We start from the raw sequence: 20,507 nt of genomic DNA, 5'->3' as shown, positions 1-20,507 counted from the left end.
AACACACACAAGGGAGACGGTAGAGAATGTTCTGGCAGGATCTCACAGCAGTGCAGAGCAGAGTGTGTATCTTCTTTTCATGCTCACAGCTAAGCTTTATAAATAGACGGACAGGCGAGCGGTGCAACGCTACGGTTTGTGTTAACATCTGTATCTCAACAGTCTCAATAATCACTTGATAAATGTCATATATTTTGTTTGTTTTAACAGTTGCTGTTAAGTTATATTATATTGATATTAACATGAAATTTGTAAGTGTTACTTTGTCCAGATCATTGAGTTGTTTTTGCTGCGTTTTGGGTTTTCTCCATTTCCCTCCTTTGCCCAGACGAAGCTCCTCTGTAGGCGTGCATCAGCCTCGTTACTTCTTCCCAGCCAATCGGCTCCTTTCCCGTTCTCGGGCCTCCCTGACAGGCTCCCTGTCCATCCTCCTGCCTAATCATGCCCTTCTCCGCCGATCTCTCCACCTGCACTTGACCCTCTTGTCAGATGAGTTTGTATTTCGGTTCAGTCCATGTCTGATCCTTGGTTTGTTCTGTGATGTTCAGTTGGACTTTTAAAGAAAGATCGAGTTCTTCAAGTTCTCAGTTTGGGTCCACCTGCTCCACTCAGACATTTCTTCATTGTTCCTTTCCATTCCTTCAATGCAGAACAGTCAATTATTCTATTAGAGCCAACATTTACATTTTTCCTATTGCTATTTATCAATCTAGATTTATTTGGTTTGAGCTGCCTATCGGCTTTAGAGATTTCTGCCTTCTCTTGAATATAATGGGACTTTATGGCACTCAACTTGTGGCTTCAAATTATTATTTTTTTTGGCGCTTGAGCACCACAAGCCCACAGCCATTTAGTCCTATTATATCGGAGAGACGGCAGACATCTCTACGGCGGCTACTCCAAAACTAGGCAACTCACACCAAATCAATCCAGATTGATAAATAGCACTACGGGTGCAGGTAAGAGGGAAAATATATATTTCTGATTTTTACAGTGAACTGCCTCTATAACCGCTGAGTCTTTGACCCCTTTCAATTGTAGGCACATTCCTACAGTTAGAATGAATATCATCTATTTAATCTACAATAAAAGCCGGTATCAAAACACCTTAAGAGGAATATAATGGTATAAATGTCTCTCGTCCTTTTTTTAAAACATATTTCAGTTATTTTTGTTTGCCTTTCTTTTAGTGTGAGGACAGTGTGTGTGTGAGAGAGAGAGGGGGATGCCACACAGAAAGGGAACCCAGAGCCGCTCCAGTGAGGACTTAGCCTCGGTACGTGGGGCGCCGACTCTACCGACTGAGCTGCCCGGCGCCCCAGGGCCTCGTTTTTATTGAGATATTTATGGTCTTTGGCTGAAAGGCCGCTGACCTCCACAGAGAAATGAGAAGCTCTCACCTCAAAGAGGTAGAGCAGCTCGAGCTCTCGGGGGAGACACATACTTTTTTTTCTCGCAGTGAACACTATGGCTCTGGAGTGGAAACCTACATCTCATTTCCTCGCTGCCTTCAATTTTTCATTATCATCTTCCTCTGTCTCCTTCTCTCCTGCTCATCCTCCATCTCCTCTCTCTTTTCTGTCTCCCCTATCAGCTCCACAGTGGCCTTCGCCCACTCAAAGCTTAGAGCAATGTGAGTGGGAGACTGCTTGTGTGACTAAAGCAATCAAACGCACGCATGCACAGACACACACACATACACACACACACGCACACACACATACATGCACAAACACAACCGTGGAACACATCCATGCAAGTAAAGATTCACAAGTGCAAAAATGCCTCATAATATACGACTACACACACACACACACATTCAAACACATCCCAAGCTCACAAAGACATAAAACAGTCCTCCACACTCACAAATGCCCGTACACAATGCTCAGTTCATCATCCATATTTCATGCTTAATACATAAAGCCTCCATTTTCCTGACGCTAGGCAGGATGTGGAGCCGAGACTTCTCTTAAAGTCAATGTGCATTTCATCCATTTGTCACCTTTGTTTTGGCTAAACGCTGTACTAGCTTTCAAGACAATTAAGCTGATGGGATGCTAATTCCATGTATATTTAATATCACACAGTCTCGTGTCAAGCTGAACGACATGATAAAGATAAATTGAACATTACACCTCACCACATATGACATGAGGCCAGAGACGGTTCACATGTGTGGTTGCAACGCTGGTCGGTAAACTGCATTGGAATGTTGAGGTTTTATGATATGATGATGGTAGGAATCTAATGAGGCATTTCTTGATCAGTTCTTAGCAACAATTTTCCATCCTCAATATTAGATATTTCACTGGGTAACAAAAAAAGGTTTGAGGTTTGATACCCTACTTGCACCTTTTAGTTTGGGAATGTTCTGAAGCAGATCGATATTAAAATGCACTGACTTCTACCTTACGCTGCTTTCAGTATGCTAACATGCAGATAATTCAGTTTTCTTCAAACATACATACATTCTACCTTGATGTATGTTAATGTTCTTGATTTACTGAAATAAAATTGATGCATTTAGTGAGATAAGTTACACAAGTGTTGAGCAGGATTACTTTGAGCCATACTGTAATTGAATCAGTTCAAAAGAATAATTAAATAAGACTTTCTTCAGAGTCAGATCACTGTAGTAGTCCACTTGAAATGCTTCACCCACAAAGGAACCAAGTGATTCTTTGATGAGATGCCTCATAATGAGAGATTCAGTGCTTCTGAAATGTTGTTGGCCTATTACACTTAGCCTACATGACAGGATGATGGTGATTCTACGTGTACTGAAAGAAGTTCATACACATTTCTCTTATCTGCATTTCTTTTTCACTTGCACTCAGGTGCCTTGTTTATTTTTTCACTACTGGAATAACTGCCAGACCACATCTTCCCTTTACATCTTTTTTACCGCATTTTTGTCCGCTGTTATCTTCTCTTCTCTACTCTCTCTACGGACATATTAGGCTACCATAAACCATAATCATCATAACACTGCTAAACTGCAGTTGAAAACATTATAATCATCACACCTGTTTAGCATCAGCGTATTAGCATTGTGAGCACAGAGACAAGGCACTATTCAGTCAAACAAATCATTGCTCTCCATTGATTTTGTATCCTGTGAAGGTGCCTCCTTGAATTTCATCTGCTTACAAACAACAGAAAAATGCCAAGAGCCGGCTGTGTTTGGAAGTCAGAGTAAAGAACCCAGAGCTAAGTTTTTATAAGCTGCTGAACCGAAAACTAAAGACACAGGAGTGTGGATACATCAGTAATCTAGTTTGTACCCTAGCTAACTACAGTAACTTGCTAACACATGGCTAACATTAGCTCACTAACAGCTAACTTGTCCCATCACATCATCATTTTAGTTATCATCTGTACCCCTGATAGACACCAGGGTGTTAAAATTCTACCTTGACATGCTGAAGTCTAAAGTGTTACGGTACCTAAAGGAAGTAGAAGAAGAATTTTGTAAGTATAATTAAATTGTTTGGACACTTCGGGGTAAAAGAACTCCACGCCAAGCTAACAAAGCAGCAGGCTGGCTAACATATTACCAAACAATTACCTTCTTACACATTCAGCAGACATGGAGCAACATTAGCATTGATTTGTAGTCTCTGAACAAAAAAATCTTTTAAAATATCCCGCTTGGGGACGATACGCTGACCATGGCTATTTCATTAGGCGGCTGCTAAATGTTTAACCTTCCTCAACTGTAGGCCACTTGCTAACTTTGACTGTGCAATTCATGAGAGTTTGCTCATGCTAACACTGAAATATTTGGGCCAGGAAGCTACTGAAGGATGTTTATTGAAGAGGTTAATGTTCAATATGCTGGTTTATGATGTGGTTACTTATGCTGTGTTCACACTAAATGTGAAGCCAATGTTTTTGTGCAGTAATGCTGGGGTCATCCTTATGGTCCCGGTCCTATGTTCCCCGTTTTTCCCAAAAAGGGTCCTATGTTCCCCGGTCGCAATACATATTTAGTTAAGTTTAAACTGTCCAAATATGACAAAAACAAAAGCCAATTTACAGCCTAATCTCTCCTCATCTAGGCCTATTTGGATATGCTCATCAAATGGCCTGTAGGCTTACATAGGCCTATTGGCCGTGGAATTCGGCACTGATGATGGAAAAAATAACAGTCAAACCGGGGAACATAGGACCCTTTTTCAAAAAAAGGGTCCTATGTTCCCCGGTCACATACAAAGCGAGCAACATAGGACCCGGGGAACATAAGTACGCTCATGCAATGCAAGTAACTTTTTGATTTAAAAGCCAATAAGTATGTTTTGTCTCCTGTACAGCTGACTCCAGTGCAGCAGGACAAGGACCAGGTTAAATACCTGTGACTGGTGCCTCGATGTCCAGTATAGTTTTCTCCTGGCGCAGGATAGCCGCCCCCTCGTTGATGATCCGAAGTGCCACGGCTTCCTCTACACGGCCCTCCTTGGTGAGGTGGGCTTTCAGGAGATCCACGCGAGGTTTCCCTTCGCAGTCAAACACTTCCTTCATTGTAAGGCGGTGGCTCAGGGGGAAGGGAACAGCTGAGGACAGACCACAAGGTGACATTTAAACAAAAGGGACATCGCGGTAACTATGGCTACTGTTAACGCCATCATTGATACGAATCTTGATTCTTGTTTTGTTGCGCTGCTGTGAGAGAATAGCGGCAAACAACACTGATGCACACAACATATCATCAAGGAATTCATGCAGAAATCCTATTTGAGAAATCCCCATGCATGTTTTGCCTGCAGGCATTATTGTACTGCTGCATCCATCTTCGTTGACTTGCAGTAGACCTACTTGTTTGGCATGAAAACTATTATCATAAACATGGCGTTGCTTAATATGCATAAGCCATTTGAAAATTCAAATTAAACGGGAATACCTTAAATTATTCAGGAGCATATGTCAAACACCATTATTATTCACAGATTATTACATATCTACAAATCTTTTTTTTTCAATGGTATGTCAGAGGTGCAAATCCCTCTGCAGTTATTTTTGCAGTGTGACTCAAATGTCTTTATGTCAGTATTGTCTATTCATAATGCAGACATTAAATACAATATAACGCCCAATACAATATGCCTTACTTATATAAATGTAACTGTATACAAACAGCAGCGAGATCAGTGGCTGGAATAGATCGACACACACCAAACTACTGTTACGACAGTTATTCCGTTACAGATGTGCGGCTGCATGCTACACTCCCTGGATTGTGAAAGCCTGTAGCCATTAAAATGCACCAGTCACCTGCAGTACCCAACAGGCTGCCTATGAGAGTGTGAAATACAACCACAGATCATTACTTCAGCAGCAGCAAATGTAATTTATTAGGTATGGTGCAAATTTCCATGAGCTGTGCTGGATTCATAGGGGCCTGTGTAGCCATTTATACAGATCATCTGGTTAAGCATAGAAAACCCTTAAAGTGTCGAAGTTTGTAGATAATTGAGATCAAAAGAAAAGTAATAAGTACTAACATGCAATGCAACAAAATTAAGGATGACATTATGAGCTACGGTTTTGTACCTCAGTATAGTTAAAAAGGCTGCATCTACCTTTATCACTGATTTACCGCACCACCCGGCAAGCACAGCACAAATAAACGATATCGCATGCCTCCATTGGTGATTTCTACATTTGCTTCGGAACTTTTCCCTTCAGCTAGGTGTGTGAGCCTTTCTGCTGTTTGTGACAATAAACCCTCCCATAGCCTTGACTGCAGAGTGCCTTTTCAGCTCAAAACTTTTTAAATTTCAGGAGCAACCTGGGACCAGGGAGGCAATATTATGCTTTGAAAAAAGAATGAGCCGAGAAGCTCGACCTCGAGCAACTTGCGGAGGACTTTGTGGTGCACAAGAATGACGTTCGAATGACGACTGGTGAGTATCAACAACAAATTTGTTCTTTGTCATTGTGTGTGTTGCTCTATGCAACTGTGCTTTAATGTGTGTTAATGGGCTGCAGCTACTGTTGGGTTGTTCTTGTGTTTGAGTTTATACCTCCGTGTTGGCTGCCTTGGTGATGCTGGTGTTATGGTATACCGCAGTATTTAGAAATCTGGACAGTATGGGTGCAGTCGAATAGTCAAAAAATAAGGTCCTAACTCCTATTCCTTGACCTTTGGGGAAAACGTCACGGGGTTAAGGAAAGGCGATAGGAGAACTCAAAAGGATTTAGGAATAGTCGACCGCGGTGCTCAGAGAATCCGACCAGACTTTCTCTAAGCTACGTCATTAAAACGCGGCCGCTGATGATTGACAGCTGATTATCGGCACCGGAGATTGTCGTGCGTCTGCGCTGGAGAAACTACAATAATGGACTACAAAAAGCGCATCGTCCACTTCTCCACATGTTGGTTTTATCAACAGCTGGTTCACTGACCGGCTTCAGTCCAGCAGCTCCTCCTTCCTGTTTGACCGGTTGCTTTATTTACGTTTCATTTGTGGTTTTAGTTTCGTTTTTGTCAAACATTGTAACATGATTGAAATAAATAAAAAATACCATTCAATTATTATCACTGTTCATACACATTTATCAACACTATTCCAATTACTATATGTCTGCATGAAAGTAATTGTTAAATATGCAAATGCTCATATCGTTTGTTTTCATTAACGGCCGAGGTGTGCGGCACTTTAAATGTTGCTCTCGCAAAGAATTGTGGGTCGGCGTAATCTCCTTTCAAGGTCCATTGCATCCTATGCTAAAGGAGCTCTGAAAGGAAGCATTGGAGCTCCTTTCCTTTGCATTTAGAGAATCCGAACAGCTCTTATCATGGCGGCCACTTGTTTACTTCCGGGTCACTTCTTCAGTCAGGAACCTTCCGAAGCAAAAAAGACTATTCGACTGCACCCTATGTTTTGGAATTCCATCATAAATACCACAGCTCAGTCTCTACTGGTGGAACAGGCAGCTGAGCCGAAAAGTTGGTGACTATGAGTGCTGGGGACAAAGTTGGAGGACTCATTAAAAGAAGAAAAATATGAACTGTAGTCAACGGCGATCCCGTTTGAACTGTGCCATGAATTACACATATGGTGTTTGTCAATTTAAAAGATGATTTTGCCGGTCAAGAAAGCCACAGTGTGTAGAAGGGTTGTTGTAGTGCCATGACATTTGTGCATAACCCCATTGTGAAGTACATCTCTCACAATGTACGTCACCAACATGTCTGTACCTGGGCTTGCTAGCTCGCTAGCTAACTTTGCTAACGTATCTCGTTATATCCAGTGACTTGTGCTTCAGAACTTCATAGTTCAAACAGTTGTACAGCAAAATGCAACTTTTTGACATGCAAAATGGTCTAGTGCAGTGCTAGAGTTGCTGAATAAACACTTCAACAGCTTTAGAACCAAGTCCAATTCCCGTGGCCGTCATACATACAGCATAGTAGCTTTTCTTGTTGTTTGAACATGAGGGCTTGGTGGCATGATGTTATTTTACCATGCTATTTATTTCATAGCCTAAAAGTGGTCTTTACTTGAATAGTTCTCCTACAACATTATATCATCATACACCACCTCCGCCCCTTCGAAAAGGTCACGCAGTAACGTCTACTCTGACCCACTTTTTTTACTTTTATCAAGACTATGTGTAAAATATTCCAGTACCCTACTCCCACCCGTGCCATCAGCAGCAGTATTTTCCAGAGTAAGGCTATGCCTGCCAGATTTGTGCAGCGCATAGCAAACAGGGCCACTCTAGCATTGCCAAAGGAAGAGAAGACAAAGGACGAGCCTCAAAGCTCAGGCTTGAACCGAACATGATCAACATGATCTTTAATAATGAATGCTTGACAAGAGACATCTCAGAAGACGCTGCTCCTGGGATAATGAGGCAGGCCCTAGAGAGGGCAATTTAATGGGACTAAAAAAATGTGGGCAGTGTGTATCTGTGATGGTGAGGCGTACTTTGACACTTTACCAGCAAGTACAGACTCGGCACGTCACCGCTCAAACTGTCTCAAGTTTCAGTTGGGTTGATGTTGCTGTGTGGCATGACAGCGCAACGATACGACTCTGCAAAACACATCTAAAATACAATGATGAATGACCTTCACAGACCAATTTATAGGGGAATTAAGAGGAATACATTGCTGTAAGTGACATTACATGCATGTAATGTACATGATTGTAAGAAGACACCCTGAATTGATTTTACTTTTGGACACACAGTACTCTTTTTCAAACTGCTGGCACCTTTTCAACAATAATACTGGAATAGAACTGCATGTCGATGCTTTGAAAAGGACATAACACTTAGGAAGAAAGAAGTAACAAAGTAAGCCCGCTAATAACAAATAAATAATAAAAAACAAAAAAACCCGAGGTAATGTATTTTACAGACATATGCAACTGCAAATGCACAAGTGCACTCACACAAATGTATGGTGAGATGAAAAGCTGACTTGTGCTCAGCACCAGAGCAGAGTTGAACTATGAAATACGGTATGTTGCCGGGCAACAGCAGCAGCAGCAGCTGACTGTTGGAGTACAGCCAGTGCCGCCACAGAAAACTGCAATTTGCATTGAAGGGTTCACATAGATGCTGTTGGGAATGCACACGCATTAAATTCTCCGATCACGATGCGTTTTCCTGCGAATGGTTTCTCCGTACGGCGACTTTGAGAAAGAATGAAGCGCATCAGGTTCGAGTCGCTAATGAGGCTTCTCGTAGGAAACGCCGGATGGCTTCATCTGATTGGAATAACTCCACAGTGCTGCATTTCTCCACTTAACATACAGTGCACAGCTCTTAACATAATGTTGCTGTTTTTCAAACACATCCTACAGCTCCACCAGCTGAGATCTGCTTCCCATGATGCTTGAAGGGTTTTGTACCTCCAGGCTAAGGTTCAAGCAGATCTATTCTGCTAAAACCAACTATTGCTCATTGATACTATTGAACTATTAATTTCGACATAACTGGTGTTACCAATTTGCTACTGAAAGCTAGAGTGACTGTTTAGCCTGTCACTAGGCCGGTTGAGTTTAAAGCTGTCGCAGCTTCTAGTATTGTTGCGTAATTATTTATTTAAAGAAACAATTCTTATAGCTTCAAACAAAAACAGTTATGAGTTCATATACTATATTTCCTTTGGAGCACAGCGACTGTGACTTATGAAGAAAGTAATTTTCTAAGGTGCTATAATAAAGTAAGAGAGTTCACAGGTGTACTCAAGTCCTCATCCCCGAAATAACTGACCTGAATATGCCTCCCGATGCCCACAGCACAGCGGTGACAGTGCTGTGGGAAACAAACTGCAGTGATCAGCAGTTATTGCATCTCTTTAGGTATGATCTGTCAGGTTAAAACATGTTAGAGCAAAGAGAACCTTGCTGTGGTTTAAGAGATACGTACGTGGGGATAAAAATAACTTAGAGCAGCTTGTAGTATCAGTGAGACACACACAATGACTGCAGGAAAACTGTCTGATAGCTTCCTTTGATCACCTGAAGGATCATGATTTTAGTTTCTTGCATGTAACTTTTGTTTTTTTTTTTATCACTTTTCAGCCTTTTGGGGAATGGAAGAAAAACGTTGGTTTTTACTACTTTTTCAAAGTGGAATACAAGAATAGGAGAGTGTTTAGGAGTGACAAGCAATATTCATGCGGTGAAATAATGATCCAATTAATGGCTATTTGGACATTTGGACTATTTATTAACTAAAAATCAACGCAAATAGTAAAAACAATGACACAAATGCCTTGGACTCAACCCGAAGTAAAATGTTCTCGAGTGTTTCAAACCTTAAATCCAAAAATGTTACATGAGCGTGTTACAAAAGCAAAAGTCTGAGTCAGAATTCTTGGCTGTGCTGTGTTTGCTGACATAAACCATTTGTTTGACATATTTTTTGAATGCCTGCATGTCAGAAAAGGCAAAGAAATAACCACAGTAGTTTCAACTTGGTTGTGAGCTCTTGTGCATAACAACTAATATTGTTGTTTAGACCAACTTCGATCTCTAGACAAATGACAATGCACTGTTTAGAGAGAATGAACTAGTGAAACAATTAACTGTATCATGTGCTAACGGGGCAAATATGATGTAATGTGTCAGCAGTTTGATAACATGTTTCAGGATTTAGGAGGTACAGTGTGTTTTTCCCATGAAATGGTATCGTTAGGATTCCTCAGGAAGGACCTGGTTAATTTTCTGACAATATAGTTCAATTTTTGAGGGTCCAGACCTGTTAGTATAATTCTTATTAAAGCTTTTTTTCCAATTGTTAGCGCTCATACATACAGGACATGCTTTGTGCCTGCAGTCATTGTCACGTAAGTGTATCTCACAGTGCAGATTACTCTGGTTTCCACAACTCTCTAGCCTAAAGGACAAAGTTGTTAATGCTGACTGAGCTTCTCGGCCATTACGATAATATACCGAATGTGAATATATTCAGGCACAGTGCTGACTGTGAACTGATCCATGGTAAAAACAAATAATAATAATTAAATAAAGAAAATGAGCAGGGCTAAATGAGTTATGGCACAACTGTGAGCACTTCATCATCCTCCATTGATCCAAGTTGTATGCTCAGTAATTCTCTGACAGAGCAGCCTTCTTCATGCGGCTTTTCGGGACCCCTCATAGACCCTTTTTTCCTCGTCAAATGAAAACGTGACTCACTGCTGGTAAAATATACCCCATTAAATGTCAATTTTCATGCACTCTTCCTCTTCCACTGGCCCTGTCGTAGCCTGTGAAATCCTGCTGCATCACTGCCCCAGCTTCCACCACAAGCTCGGCTATTCAGCTGTTTTTCCCCTCGTCTCTCCTCTTCTGCCTATCTGAGCCAATGGTGACAGCGCAGATTTAAATGCAAATAAATGTGTGCAATAATACATAAAACAATGAAATGAATCCATCTTTTCAGCTGCACTCCTTCTCGACGGGGGGCTTTGCAGCAACGACAACCCCGGATTGTTTATCAACATCAAAGCCCCGGCAGCCTACTACCAGCATCACCCTCAACACAACTTGATGGCCGCGTATATTATGCACGACGTGAAAAATACAACATGTTATGTAATGTATCTACAGCCGCGACCAAACGCGAAACGCAGGCTCCCACTTACATTTCACCATCCGATCGGTGGCGTTTAAGACCATGTCAGCGTTAGACATCTTCATGGGCAGTCGCTGTCTCCGTGGCTGAAGCTGGTTTTCTCTCCCTCCGTCGTTATGATTATGATTATTTTAATTTGGTTTACTCTCGGTGTTTGTTGTCGAAATGCGACTGATGCTGTGGCATCACTTGGACGATGCGCCCCCCTCCGTGCGTCGGTGCTGCGCCGGGTAGGACTGCTGCTCCCCAGGCAGGGATGGATGCTGGATGCTGTAGGAGGAGCTGCTGCTGCTGCTGCTGCTGCTGCTAAGCTGTTAATGTGGGGGAGGATGCACGGAGAGAGAGAGGGAGAGAGGGGGGGGGGGGATGTGCGCCATCCCGACATGGCGGTGAAGGGAACTCCCACGCAAATGTTTCACGGGACTGCCTGATGCTGCCATCAGATGGAGGCCGAGACGGGGTTGCCCCCCACGCACGCACGGCGCGCCATGTCTACGGTATTCTCGAAATTTCTGTACGCACAGAAGACGAGAGCGATTCAAACATGTGTAAAAAATTCATGATCACCGGACAAGGTTCGTTTAGTGGCGCTGGAGGCTCGTGCGCGTGCACGCGAGCATCACGGACAGTTTGGATTTATTGCGACGATAGCGGTGACGTGTCACCTGGTGGCGACAAACCGTCGAGGTTTGGGCGAACTAGGCTACTCAAACATGGCGATCTGGCGCACGTTTTAGGAAAAAGGTTTTAGAGGTGTGATGACGTGACGTCATTTTGTTTGTGCAAAGGTTATTCAATACATTTAGAGGTGATTCGTCCGCGTTTAATGTTTGCAATCATTTCATAATTTAATCTGGGTTGTGATATTCAGATAAATAAATAAATAATTCTCAAATATGTATAAGATCATATACTCTGGTGGACTGAAAGGGAAATGATTGACTAGTTCCCCAAACACACCGTTTACACAAACCATAACCCTTAATTTATTGTATTCTAAACAATGAAAACGGTTTCAACATCATCTTTATGTAACAAATAAGTTAAATAAAGGCAAAGAATGTTTGTAGTCTAAACAGAAAGAAGTCACCGTTTAGGATTTGGACACAACTCAAGCTGGAAGGAAAGTCAGAGTCAAACTGTAATGTTGTATTTTGCAGAACAATGTTTCCAATCAAGAGGATCCGCAGTTTGCAGTGGGTCTAATAAATGTATGTAAATACACCCAGAGAGCTTCTGCTGCAGTTCCCACGGACCACCAATAGAGGCAGGTGTCTAATGTATGTCTAATGTATGTAAATGGCTCCTACCACAAGCTTCAGTTAGCTTCCCCAGGAGACCAGTTCACACACCTTGTGACTATCAAGCCAACGTTGATTTTTTTGTTGTTGTGTGTGTGTGTGTGTGTGTGTGTGTGTGTGTGTGTGTGTGTGTGTGTGTGTGTGTGTGTGTGTGTGTGTGTGTGTGTGTGTGTGTGAATAAAGTGGGTGCATCGCATCGCATGTCAAAAAAAAGGTGACATTTATTGTCTGCTCTTTTCCTTTTATTCTTATTTTATTATTTTAATGCTAGTGCAAATACACTAATTGCACTTTATTTTAAGTCACATATCCCCTTGTTTATCAGCACGAAAAATATGTAGCAAACCCATTTTCAGCTTTGAACAAAGAGACTAAATCAGAACAAATTGTCTAATATTGCTGCAGTGTATTTAGTAAAAAAAAGTATTTATTTTATTAATTTGTTACAGTTCAAAATGTTTTACAAATGCTAACAGACGTATCCTGATAGTGGTAGTGACAAAACCAACAACAATCAAACCTAAGATGCATCTTCTTTGCTCCTTCCATGGTTAGTGTCAGTGTGTCAGAGGTCAGAGGTCAAAATGTAAAGGGAGTTCCAAAACAGCTGGCTCACCTTCCCCAAGCATTCACACATATAGCTCAGCTGATTATTTCACATTGAAGGAGCTGTTTCATCAACTTATTCCCCGATATTTTGTACAATAACTGAATGTAACTGAATCAGGGGATTACTCCTTGAGTTGTGTTTATTGACCATTGACTTGCGTCTTCATCGTTACCCCACGTTTTTCGTCATGGCAACTGGTCTGAAACACGAGAATGACTCGGTTCAGAGCTCGTGACTCTCGGTGCCTTTCATCTTCATTGTTGCTCCTGGCAGTAAACGCTCTGAGCACACTGCTGCTTTTGTTGACGGCTTAGAAACAATTGCAACGGTTCCTTGTTTGCTCTCTTCTCGGTTTTTCCTCCACTTCTAGTTTTCTTTGGGCCAGCCGTCGTTTTGGGACAAACTCACATGACGTCTCGTATTGCGTTTGATCGCCTAGTTTGAGTGTACCTCTTAATGAAAGCACTTCTGCGTGTTTTTTCAAGTGGTTCTGAGATAGGTTTAATGGTTCTAAAGGATGCATTTTTGTAATCCACAGTTGGCCTACGTCACTGCAGTGTTTAGATCCAAGCAGAAATCCAACAGATCCCAAAGGTACAATGCTGCACACAGAGGCGATTCTAGAGTCTGTTGGGGCCCCAAGCAAAATTTTCAGTGGGGCCCTTCTGACTAAACAATAACAATAATAATCTTCTAAATAATCTGACGCCAACGAAAGATGTATGAAACCAACGTTTTTTATATTCAAAATGTGCATATATAAATGTCAAGAACAATAAAAACCATATAATAACTAACTAGTTTATTTACACTTTATTTTTATGAGGAGGTCGGTTGAAAAAAAAAGTATCTTTTTTAATTCTGTCTTCCATTGTGGTCTTTAGCGGCAGTGGCGGCGGCGGCGGGCATCAAATTGATTTTTTAAACATTCATAAAACAGCCCTCGGGCCGAGTCTCGGGGGCCCCCTGGCAACTCGGGGCCCCAAGCAGTTGCCTGCCTTGCCTGTTCACAAACAGCGCCTCTGGCTGCACACTGTGTGGAGGAACGAGAACAAAGATGCAAACTCACAGATGCTCACTAGAAGCATGAGCATTATGTAGTGTAGTAATGTAATGTAGTTCAGATTTTCTTTTGTTAGCAATCAATAAATAACATGTTTAGACGGAAAGACAGATCTGCCTTGTTTGGTTTGCGTTTCTTACGTGAATAACTTTGTAACATTGTGAAGAAAAGTGCTATATAAATCAATATCATTATATATGGCCTGCCTGCTCACGCTCTGCCACGTTTGTTGCTTGCGTTCAATATGATATGCTAATGTTCATAATGGTAATTTTGGCTGTGGCTCTGAAGGGAGGCCTGAAGGAAAAGTCTGTTTGTGCTGCTGACTTGGCGCCTTTTTTTGTGGTGCTTCCTTCGTTGCTGCTAGCTACGTTCACTGGGAAAGAGACGGCTATGGGCGGAACTTTTCCAAATCTAAATCACTGTTGCTGGTTTCTCCACGTGTCCAGATTGAATGTGGGATCAAATACTATACCTTTCATTGACCTTTGAGATTCCTTTTAGTGGCCTAAATATTTTCCATTTGACATTCAGACTCAAACTCTACCAACAAAGCAGACCAATATCTTGGAGATGGTGGATGCCTGGGCATTTTGATGGTAATTTGTATGGTTGAACATCTGAAGAGCTCATGTCAACACAGTTAGACTCGTGAATTGTGAACCAAAATGCTGCTTGAATGATCACTGAGAGAATAACTGGCATGGTTTGTTCATTCCCTATTTAATTTCTTGAAGTTGACATTTGGGCAGTTTCTCAGGCAGCGTGTGTGAGGACCCGCCACTAGATGGGGGCCCAACCCTGGTTTTGACTGCAGCAACAGCTGGTCGGCTGGTAGTGCTACAGGAGGGGCAGTGTTTGCCGCTTCACAGATGGACATGATCATTTGAGAAAGCAATGACACCACTTATTTAGTAGCACGAGCTAAACGCTTGCTGATGCACTTTTGTCATGCCTTTCTTTTCTTTTTTGACATCGTGCTGTCAGTCAAGACAATGGAGGCGCTCGCTTCCTGACAGATGAGGCTGAGCATGTGATTAGTGGCGGGATGAGTAATAAATCTGTAGAAATGGAGCCGGTGTTGCTCATCAGGCATCGGGGCCTCTGCACAGCAGAGCTATGAGGCTCACACAAGGCAACCCACCACCAAATCCCAAACACTTGGCCGACTCGATGAGAGCAGAGTGTGAGGTGGACGCGGCGTGTCCTTGAAGTTGCCAATACTGCTATAAGATAAACCAGAGAGTGCTGATGAAAGTGGCGGGAAGATTTCGTGCTGCTGCTCTCGCTCTCACTTCAGCACCTTGGTCAAACTTAAAACAATATTTTTCAGATGGATTTTTTACTATATAGCCTATAATAAAAATGACTAACTGCCAGGTTGGATTTACTGCATTAAAAGACATTACGTGGCTTTGAAATAACACGTTCTTGAAAGTGAGTCACTTCCTTTCACAGAGGCAAAAGTGTGCAAACCTAATTTTAAATGTGATTTACTGAAAGAAAATGCTGTATCTCAGGTTTAGTGTATTTCTGCAGTGGCAATGACCTGTTGGCAGCTCCATTCGGTGACCCCTCCTTTTAAAATTCTTGTTTTCGCTGGCACGCCGTCCTGGCACAACGGTAGGAGAGAATGGCAATAAGAAATGGCCTATTCCAACATTATATACCGAAGCTTATACAGCTGTTCCCTCATAATTAACTCAGTTATTTGTAGGCACGTCAACAGGGCAAGCCAATAATTAAATCAAAACATGTTGCATGTGATTCAGTCACAACTCTCGTAACAGTTTTGCACATATACTGATACTTATTTTCCTCTCGACAGCCCGGTGTCCATGCCGTGCCTGGAGAACCCGTCTTGAATTAATTTGGATTTCCTGACTCAAAGATTAGCTAATCTGGATTTCGCTGAGACAGATTAAGTTGAATTGTATGTGCTGTCTCATTGCAGAAACTCGTCCAACATGAGAATGTCATTACTTTGATTGCACTGTAGGCCCCGAAAGTATTTCTAAAAGTGTAGTACAATCATAAAGATGCACAAATACTTATGGGAGATTGTTTTGCTTGGCAATTGCATTTGGATTGTTCAAGGAAACCTTGTTTCTATGGCAAAAAGGCAACGAAAAGGCAAAGATGTACATGCCGTTTTTGTGCTGGAGCTACTTCTCTCTGAGCTCAGTGACATCCTGGAGGTTGTGCAGTTGTGAAAAGAAACAGCAACTGGAACACTCTGCTCCAACAGCTGGCAAAATTTGGTGACAGATGATCTGTGGTATTCTACAGGAAGTGACATAACCTGGCAGGAAAAGCCACTCGGCGAGAGCAGAGGACCTTGTTTTTTTCATGTTTCACACATTTGGCTTTGGGATGGCATCATTTTGAAGATGTTGTTTTATTTTTTTAATAATATAATTAAATAGCAGTTTCCTTTGAAATGTTCTGCAGCAACAAGATGACTAAGAGATTAAATCCTAATTCAGGAATCACATCTTTTGAGACTGTTTCATTGCTGAGAGAGATAGATCTATCGGATGGCGTTTGTTAATAAGAATTAGAGCTAAAGGAATCGATGGTCTGTTTGTGCTGCTGAAGAACGAGAGAAGAAAAAGTGTAAGTTGGGAGAGACACTGTAGAAAACGAGTAGAAGAAAAAGAAGGCAGCCTTGCTGAAACAGGGGGGATGTCGAAAGAGTGTTGCAGTGATCATTTGGAGGATTTACAGGGTTTGCAACATTCCTCTGTATTGGAGAGCCGATGTGCGTGCCTCGCCCCTCTCCCTTCATCCCTTGCGCACCTCTTTTTGGGCCCGTCGTCGGGGGCTTTCCTACGGTGCTGGTCATGTGTGCAGTTGGGGATGGAGGCCATGCAACGCTAATCCTCCTCCCCAGCTCAGGAAAGTACCCTGCCTCCCTGTGCAGAACGAAAAACAACAAAGAGCTGAGTGTGGCTGCAGCCTCCGGGGTTCAGTGCACCCACCAGAACATGTCCAAGAGTCACAGCTTGCTGCTTCCTCCTACCCATCTATCCACGCATGACTCTCCCTCTCTCTCATGCTTCCTCTCTTTTGACCCTCTTTTCAACCTGTGGTGCAGTCGCAGACTGCAATGAACCGTATACCTACGTTCCATACTAGAAATGAAGCATTTTAGAAGGTAAAAAGGGACGGCGCTGCAAAAGAGAACGTGGTCAGCGGGGGGGTTACAGAGGCCGAATTATCCCTGTTCATGTTACATCATTCCATGTGACGTTATGATTACAGTCAAACAGTCTAGAACCCTGAATGGAAACATAAAGAAAATGGAGACGCAAAAGTGAAACTAATTCATGTCACCAAATTCAACATGAGATAGCTGAAAGAGAAAAAAACAAAACAAATGTGCAAAGCAGTTTTTTAGTCCGTGACTATAAAGGTGCGTTCAGCAAATTATTTCATGCGACGCTATTGAACACAAAGTCAATCACGCAAATGATTTGCTCGAGTTGAAACAGCACATAATTCTGGTGATGCTGTGATGTGGAAACCTTCCAGTGTTGAGATTCTCCTCCTGCTGTCACTGATCAGAAATGGAGAAAGAACCTATCGTAGCGGTCTGTGGTCTCCCAGAGTTCCACGATAGAACCTCACATTAGTAGAGAGACCGAATGAAACTATATGTTAAAACCGTAGACTGTCTATACAAACAACAAGGTGCTGTATTTATGCCGGGACTACGTTATTTTAAGTGTGGATGGAGCAGCTACAGTGTTAGCCTAGCCTAGCTCTGATCGATCTAAACTCCATTTAGAAAACAAGCATTCTAAAAGTTAGCAGCTTATTGTCCTAACAAACCATTATTTTGCTATAATTTTTAACCGTTTATTGCAATTAAATCAAAACAAAATAATTTGTTTTGGGTTTTTACCGCTGTAGTAAACCAGCTGATGTGCAGCTTGGTAATCGCAGTGACTACAGTCACCACTGATGTTACGAACTCAGACAGGACGGCGTATCTGGGATGTCATGCTCAAAGCAGCAGTAATCGTTATCTCAGCCATGATTGATGAAACATGGTCGGGTACATGGAGGTACGCCCCCCTCCTTTCTCAAGCCTCCTACCCGGCCGGGTGACAATAAATACAACTGATCCTGCGGTCAAACTTGTGTGAGTTTGGTGTGAACGTCTTAACACCAGCAGGTGCTAAGTTATGGATATCAATGTTCCAAAGCTTGACCCGCATATCAAAAAATGAAATACCTGTATTAGTAATTTTATTAGCCATGCTAGCAGCGTGACTCTTGGGATGGTGATGTCTGTTGGTTCGGGGTGAAATAACTTTAATACACACATTTATGCCCCCCCTCGGCATAGATTATAATAACTTCAATCAATATCTTAACATGTCCAGTACTTTGGACTGTGAGCCTCAGCTGTACTTTGATGCTAATTAGCAAGTGTTCACATGCTAACAGCAAAGCTTTGATAGTGAACTTGGTCAACTAAATACCTCACATATACCGATATCTCTATACTTTCTACCTGTATCAACATGCTAGCATTGTCATTGTTAGCATGGGATGATGTTAGCATTTAGCTCAGAGCATCACTCTGCCCAAGTACGAGTGTCACAGAGGGTGTTTGTCGGTAAAAAGCTATCAAGTGCTCAGGAGTGATGCTAATGAACATTAACAGTAGTTTTAATCTGAAGATGCTCGTCACATACATACATATATACACGGCAGAGATACAGTGTGGCCTTTTTTCATTTGGAAGTGTGTTGTTGACCTCGGACTAAAGAGAGCGGTCTGCAGAAAACACAACACACGAACCCTTTTTGAAAAAGAAATGAATCTTTTCTATAACGTGTTTCAGTTTTGCTGATCTTATAATGCAATTTAGTGACCATGACATCCTTGTGGCAAAAATAGATTGGTGGGATGTGTTTACAGCTGCTGTTTGGTCTAAAAATAGTTACTTTCTTGTAAAATGTTGAGGGTATTTAGCCCTTGAGTAGCTTTTCTTAGCAAGGTTGTATTTTTGTATCACCAACAAAGGAAAATCATTGTACTGAATTGTTTCTATAATGAGATGATTTTATGCATGTAGATTTTAAATGAGCAAAAGTGGAAAGTGCCTACGATGATATGCATCCACTGCCTTGTTTTACTCCTTTTTAAACATTTTGAAATGTTTGTGTAAGACACTGGTTTGTGGTGATGCAGTCGGACGGTGACTTTAGGGATCACAATAAATGTTTAAAAGCCTCCGGTGCAACAGGTGTAAGAAAACAGAAAAGTCTGACATTACATGGTAAGATGAAACCTAGAATAAAAAATGACATTTTCATCTTTTCCTTTGCTGAACCTGAACAGCTCTTTGGACAAGTCAAAGCAGCAGCATATGTTGGGGGGATTCAATGGTTTTTGCAAACAAATCACGATGACTTGATTAAAAGAAATCATGCATGACAATTTTATTATTTTCCAAGCATCATATAAAATATGACACCTGGTTTCTCCAGCTTGAGATGTAAGATGATATTGATAACTGTCATAATGCGGAGAAAGGTATATTTGAAACAACATCCTCGTGTCCCATCAGCAGAATAAAGCTATTATAGAAAACGTTACACTTCATTAATCGTATAATAACTTGTTTGGTCTATATGTTTTATTGTTTGTGCGTATGAAAACAGAAATCCCGTGCGTAATTTCATATTTGGTGGCTTTTTGACTCTAGTATTTACAAAGTGAGTGGTATTTTTATGAGAGCCAGAGCATATTTGTTTGCTTGCAGGGAGGTTGTTGGTTACTGGCAGAGTTTGCAGAACACCCCATCCTCTCTCTCCCTCCCTCTCTCTCCCTCTCTCTCTTCAGCTGCCGCGATATTTTCCAGCTCTGGAGCCTCAACCGCACAGCTCGATCGATTCGCATTGATTGTCCCTGACGAGCTGCTCCACTTTCTAGCCAATGTCAGCCAGTCTGCGATCGGGAAGGAGAGAAATGAAGGAAAATCTCTGCCGCCCTGGCGGTGTCATTTCCACACACTTGGGTTGGCCGCCTGCCAGCAGACAGGACAGTCGAAAGAGGCGGAGTGGACTCGGGCCGCGCGCGAGGAGGAGCGACCGGGGAGGGGGGGGTTCTGTCCTCACCCCTAAAAAAAGAGCAGATATTAAATGTTATAAAAACATATTTATCCTAATCTCATCTATAAATATATTAGATCTATCTATCGTTATAATAAAAAACAACACCAGGGAGTTTTTGTGTCGCTCATAGTTTCATTTTTGATGAAAACATTGAAGGCACGTGCATTCATTTTATATCACCGCTCAGTTTTATTCTCAATCAACACCTCCCTCTCTCTCTCCCTCTCTCTCTCTCTCTCTCTCTCTCTCTCTCCTCTCCCCCTCTCTCTCTCTCTCCTCTCTCTCTCTCTCTCTCTCTCTCT

General features: G+C 42.0%; 1 protein-coding gene across 2 annotated transcripts in view; it reads right to left on the bottom strand.

The window, feature by feature from the left end:
- Window positions 1–20,507, bottom strand: part of ppp3ca (protein phosphatase 3, catalytic subunit, alpha isozyme) — a 57,693-nt gene that overhangs the window by 13,180 nt on the left and 24,006 nt on the right. For both annotated transcript variants that reach the window (XM_084028623.1, XM_084028624.1), the window contains exons 2-3: window positions 11,111–11,200; window positions 4,356–4,556 (exon numbers count right to left, since the gene is read on the bottom strand). In XM_084028623.1, coding sequence (XP_083884749.1) covers window positions 4,356–4,556; window positions 11,111–11,165 — 256 coding nt within the window. In that variant the 5' untranslated portion in view covers window positions 11,166–11,200. The remainder of the gene's footprint in view (window positions 1–4,355; window positions 4,557–11,110; window positions 11,201–20,507) is intronic.

Source organism: Eutrigla gurnardus (assembly GCF_963514095.1).
Source record: "Eutrigla gurnardus genome assembly, chromosome: 15".
Lineage (NCBI taxonomy): Eukaryota > Metazoa > Chordata > Actinopteri > Perciformes > Triglidae > Eutrigla > Eutrigla gurnardus.
The sequence above is the reverse complement of the archived record's forward strand: the minus strand, read 5'-3'. Positions and strand labels throughout refer to the sequence as shown.